The sequence below is a fragment of the Triticum dicoccoides genome, chromosome 7B (assembly GCF_002162155.2).
Source record: "Triticum dicoccoides isolate Atlit2015 ecotype Zavitan chromosome 7B, WEW_v2.0, whole genome shotgun sequence".
In the NCBI taxonomy this organism is placed as follows: domain Eukaryota; kingdom Viridiplantae; phylum Streptophyta; class Magnoliopsida; order Poales; family Poaceae; genus Triticum; species Triticum dicoccoides.
Genome location: NC_041393.1, coordinates 486975428 through 486980904, shown reverse-complemented (window position 1 = coordinate 486980904; position 5477 = coordinate 486975428). Strand labels below are relative to the sequence as shown.

The 5477-nt window shown below is 47.5% G+C and overlaps 1 protein-coding gene across 2 annotated transcripts in view; it reads left to right on the top strand.

The window, feature by feature from the left end:
- The first annotated feature begins 3105 nt into the window (after positions 1–3105).
- Positions 3106–5477, top strand: part of LOC119336064 (lactoylglutathione lyase-like) — a 6430-nt gene continuing 4058 nt past the window's right edge. The window contains exons 1-6 of one of the 2 annotated variants that reach the window (XM_037608101.1): positions 3106–3237; positions 4088–4218; positions 4315–4439; positions 4659–4723; positions 4804–5019; positions 5132–5179. In XM_037608101.1, the coding sequence (XP_037463998.1) occupies positions 4100–4218; positions 4315–4439; positions 4659–4723; positions 4804–5019; positions 5132–5179 (573 nt within the window). In that variant the 5' untranslated portion in view covers positions 3106–3237; positions 4088–4099. Of the gene's footprint in view, positions 3238–4087; positions 4219–4314; positions 4440–4658; positions 4724–4803; positions 5020–5131; positions 5180–5477 lie in introns of those variants that run through there. The other variant, XM_037608102.1, reaches the window with a different exon arrangement.

The window sequence follows — 5477 nt, the reverse complement described above, 5'->3', positions numbered from 1 at the left end:
TAGGCTCGTCAAGTTAACCCTAAGTGTATTGCATGTGTAAATCTGTCTTACACCCGTTGTATGTGAACGTAAGGATCTATCACACCCGATCATCACGTGGTGCTTCGAAACGACGAACTGTAGCAACGGTGCACAGTTAGGGGAGAACACTTCTTGAAATTGTTGTAAGGGATCATCTTATTTACTACCGTCGTTCTAAGTAAACAAGATGCATAAACATGATAAACATCACATGCAATCAAATAGTGACATGATATGGCCAATATCATTTTGCTCCTTTTGATCTCCATCTTCGGGGCTCCATGATCATCATCGTCACCGGCATGACACCATGATCTCCATCATCATGATCTCCATCATCGTGTCTTCATGAAGTTGTCTCGCCAACTATTACTTCTACTACTATGGCTACCAGTTAGCAATAAAGTAAAGTAATTACATGGCATTGTTTGATGACATGCAGGTCATACAATAAATTTAAGACAACTCCTATGGCTCCTGCCGGTTGGCATACTCATCGACATGCAAGTCGTGAATCCTATTACAAGAACATGATCAATCTCATACATCACATATCATTCATCACATTCTTCTTGGCCATATCACATCACAAAGCATACCCTGCAAAAACAAGTTAGACGTCCTCTAATTGTTGTTTGCATGTTTTACGTGGCTGCTATGGGTTTCTAGCAAGAACGTTTCTTACCTACGCAAAACCACAACGTGATATGCCAATTGCCATTTTACCCTTCATAAGGACCCTTTTCATCGAATCTGTTCCGACTAAAGTGGGAGAGACTGGCACCCGCTAGCCACCTTATGCACCAAGTGCATGTCATTCGGTGGAACCTGTCTCACGTAAGAGTACGTGTAAGGTCGGTCCGGGCCGCTTCATCCCACAATACCGTCGAAACAAGATTGGACTAGTAACGGTAAGCATATTGAACAACATCAACGCCCACAACTACTTTGTGTTCTACTCGTGCAAAGAATCTACGCAATAGACCTAGCTCATGATGCCACTGTTGGGAAACGTAGCAGAAATTCAAAATTTTCCTACGTGTCACCAAGATATATCTATGGAGAAACCAGCAATGAGGGGAAGGAGAGTGCATCTACATACCCTTGTAGATCGCTAAGCGGAAGCGTTCAAGAGAACAGGGTTGAAGGAGTCATACTCATCGTGATTCAAATCACCGGAGATCCTAGTGCCGAACGGACGGCACCTCCGCGTTCAACACACGTACAGCCCGGTGACGTCTCCCACGCCTTGATCCAGCAAGGAGAGAGGGAGAGGTTGAGGAAGACTCCATCCAGCAGCAGCACAACGGCGTGGTGGTGGTGGAGGAGCGTGGCAATCCTGCAGGGCTTCGCCAAGCACCTACGGGAGAGGAGGAGGTGTCACGGGAGGGAGGGAGGCGCCAGGGCTTCTGGTATGGATGCCCTCCCTCCCCTCCACTATATATAGGGGCAAGGGAGAGGAGGGAGGCGCAGCCTTGCCCCTTCCTCCAAGGAAGGGGTGCGGCCAAGAGGGGGGGAGGAGTCCATCCTCCCCAAGGCACCTCGGAGGTGCCTTCCCCCTTGAGGACTCTTCCCTCTCCAAGTTTCCTTGGCGCATGGGCCTCTTGGGGCTGGTGCCCTTGGCCCATATAGGCCAAGGCGCACCCCCTACAGCCCATGTGGCCCCCCGGGGCAGGTGGACCCCCCCGGTGGACCCCCGGACCCCTTTCGGCACTCCCGGTACAATACCGATAAAGTGCGAAACTTTTCCGGCGACCAAAACAGGACTTTCCATATATAAATTTTTACCTCCGGACCATTCCGGAACTCCTCGTGACGTCCGGGATCTCATCCGGGACTCCGAACAACATTCGGTAACCACATACAAACTTCCTTTATAACCCTAGCGTCATCTAACCTTAAGTGTGTAGACCCTACGGGTTCGGGAGACATGTAGACATGACCGAGACGTTCTTCGGTCAATAACCAACAGCGGGATCTGGATACCCATGTTGGCTCCCACATGTTCCACGATGATCTCATCGGATGAACCACGATGTCAAGAACTCAATCGATCCCATATACAATTCCCTTTGTCTAACGGTATTGTACTTGCCCGAGATTCGATCGTCGGTATACCGATACCTTGTTCAATCTCGTTACCGGCAAGTCTCTTTACTCGTTCCGTAACACATCATCCCGTGATCAACCCCTTGGTCACATTGTGCACATTATGATGATGTCCTACCGAGTGGGCCCAGAGATACCTCTCCGTTTACACGGAGTGACAAATCCCAGTCTCGATTCGTGCCAACCCAACAGACACTTTCGGAGATACCTGTAATGCACCTTTATAGCCACCCAGTTACGTTGTGACGTTTGGTACACCCAAAGCATTCCTACGGTATCTGGGAGTTGCACAATCTCATGGTCTAAGGAAAAGATACTTGACATTAGAAAAGCTTTAGCATACGAACTACACGATCTTTGTGCTAGGCTTAGGATTGGGTCTTGTCCATCACATCATTCTCCTAATGATGTGATCCCGTTATCAACGACATCCAATGTCCATAGCCAGGAAACCATGACTATCTGTTGATCACAACGAGCTAGTCAACTAGAGGCTCACTAGGGACATATTGTGGTTTATGTATTCACACGTGTATTACGATTTCTGGATAATACAGTTATAGCATGAATAAAAGAGTATTATCATGAACAAAGAAATATAATAATAACACTTTTATTATTGCCTCTAGGGCATATTTCCAACACCTTGAGCGCTGGAAGGCTCACTGGCTCACCAAGGAGCAGGCCGACGGCGAGCGGCAGATGCAATATGAGTAGATGCTGCTCCATGACGAGGAAGCTCTGCGGCTCGAGGAGGAGGAGGAGGAGCGCACCCGCCTCGCCGCTATGCCGCTACGGGCAGCAGACGCTTTGACTTTTTTTTTTTCTGATTAACTCTCCCGTTTATAACCGTGCCGGGCAAGACCCGTCCGGGGCCGAGCATGTATGCTAACGGGCCGGCACGGCCCATCTAGCCAGGTATTCTTGAGGCCCAAGCGGTGGGAGAGATGCGCTTTACAGCCTGTAAGCAGGAGGCCGTCATCAACGCATTACTCGTGTTACTCGTGTATAAGTACATCGGTGCCTTCCCCTCTTCTCCTTGGAAACCTCTGGACTGAGCTCCTCTCATCAGCGTGCGACGAATCTCCGCCCGATCGAATCTCCAGGGTGAGCATCGCCATATCCATCTCTTTCCCCTCCGCTTGCTCCCGTTACGCGCCGGTGCGTAGTTTCCGGTTCCCCGTTCCTTTCTGTCTGCTTAGATTTCTTAGGTTTCTGGAGTACAGTACAAGTTAGATGGGCTCCTTCCCTTTGTTCTTGGGATTGGTATCTGTATATAATTTGATTTGTTTCAAGCACTGCGGCTGGGCAAGATTTTTGGAAAATAGAGTAAAATCATGGGAAAATCCCCCGATCTAATTTTTTTTAGAACCACCCTCAGTGTCCCAATCCAACTATGTGTGTGCAATTTGTTGGAGTTCTTTTTTTTTTAACTTAGATTTAGCAGAACCTAGCGGCTGGGCTGTGGGGAGGTGCTCATGGAGGGGTGTGATCCTGCCGCCGTAGTCCAGGGATTTGGGGCTGGAGCTGCTAATTTATCCAGTGCTGCTGCTGTTATTTATTTAGTTAAGATAATTTAGATATGGCCATATGGGAGTGCTGCTGGTACTGCATTTTTTGCTATTATATGATGCTTGTATCAAGGACTGCTGCTGCTACTGTGTTATTTTGCACTTAGTTAGGATAATTTACATAGAGGAGTGCTGTCTCTGCTGTATTTTTTTGCTATTATATGATGCTTGTATGGATTATAATCGGTGCAATCAAATGGTAGTTGAGTTGGTGGTTATAAGATACTATTAAAATATAGGAGAGAGAATATCGACAATCTGCTGGACAACTAAGAAATTTTTTAGAGGGAATCTTTTTGGACCATTGTCTATATAGATAAGTACACAAGCTGCTAGAGATGGCATCACTTTCCTTGCTCTAATCATCGAATGCACAACTCTTACAGGTGATAACAGGGATGGCTACTGGTAGTGATGCTGGAAAGTCCGCTGAGGCAGTGTTGGAGTGGCCTAAGCAGGACAAAAAGAGGATGCTGCATGCTGTTTACCGTGTGGGAGATCTCGACCGCACCATTAAGTATGTTAGCTATACTTTTGGAGTTTTTTAGATGGTGATATTTGCAATATGATTACTGGTATATTTGTGCTAATGCCAGTGATTTAATTCTCATAGGTGTTACACAGAATGCTTTGGGATGAAGCTGCTGAGGAAAAGAGATGTCCCAGAAGAGAAGTACACCAATGCCTTCCTTGGATATGGACCTGAGGATACTAATTTTGCACTTGAGCTGACTTACAGTATGTTCATTGGTCCATCCGCAATTGTTTCTAACGCAACCAGTTTGATATTCTTGTTAATGTTTGGGCAACGTGTGTATACACCTCAGTGACAAGACTGGCAAACTAACGGGGTCATATTCTTCTCTCTAAATATGAGCTGATAAACTATTTCATGGGACTATAGTGTCATTCTTTTCCACCTTCTGTTGTGCTAATATGCTCTTTCTCGTTTGATAGATTATGGTGTTGACAAGTACGACATTGGAGCTGGCTTTGGACATTTTGCCATCGCAAATGAGGATGTATGTATTGTTTACCTGCAACATCTTACCCTTCATGTTACAGACCCTTGGGCTTGTTTGATGTCGTGGATGCAATGCAGGTGTACAAGCTGTCTGAGACAATTAAATCATCTGATTGTTGTAAGATCACTCGTGAACCTGGTCCTGTCAAGGGAGGGTCCACTGTGATTGCCTTTGCACAAGACCCAGATGGTTACATGTTTGAGCTTATCCAGAGGGGTCCGACGCCTGAGCCTCTCTGTCAAGTTATGCTTCGTGTTGGTGACCTTGATCGGGCTATCATGTTCTACGAGAAGGTATTTTTGTAAAATGGGAGGTTGTTTGAAATGTTAGAGACAATATCCTTTCTGTATATTCTCTAGAACAATAGTTATATGTGGGATATTCTAACATTTGACTTTTATGCAGGCCCTTGGGATGAAGCTTCTGAGGAAGAAGGATGTGCCTCAGTATAAGGTACATACTCCCTCCGTTCTCTAATATAAGGCCAACTCCACCGCACGACCCCAAACGGACGTCCGTTTTGTCCGGATTTCGTCCGTTTGGGGTGGCGATAGGTGTCAAAAAGGACATGAGCGTCCGGCTTCTGTTCGAGGCGCCCACCGCGGCGACCAACCCCAAAAAATGTCCGCTACCCTAGCGCCACCTCGCACCCGCCTGCAGGCCGCGTCCGCGAGCTCCGCCGCGAGGTCCTGCTTCGCCCAGCGCACCCGCGTCCTCCGCCCCGCCCCAGCCGTGGCGCCGCGCCTCGGCC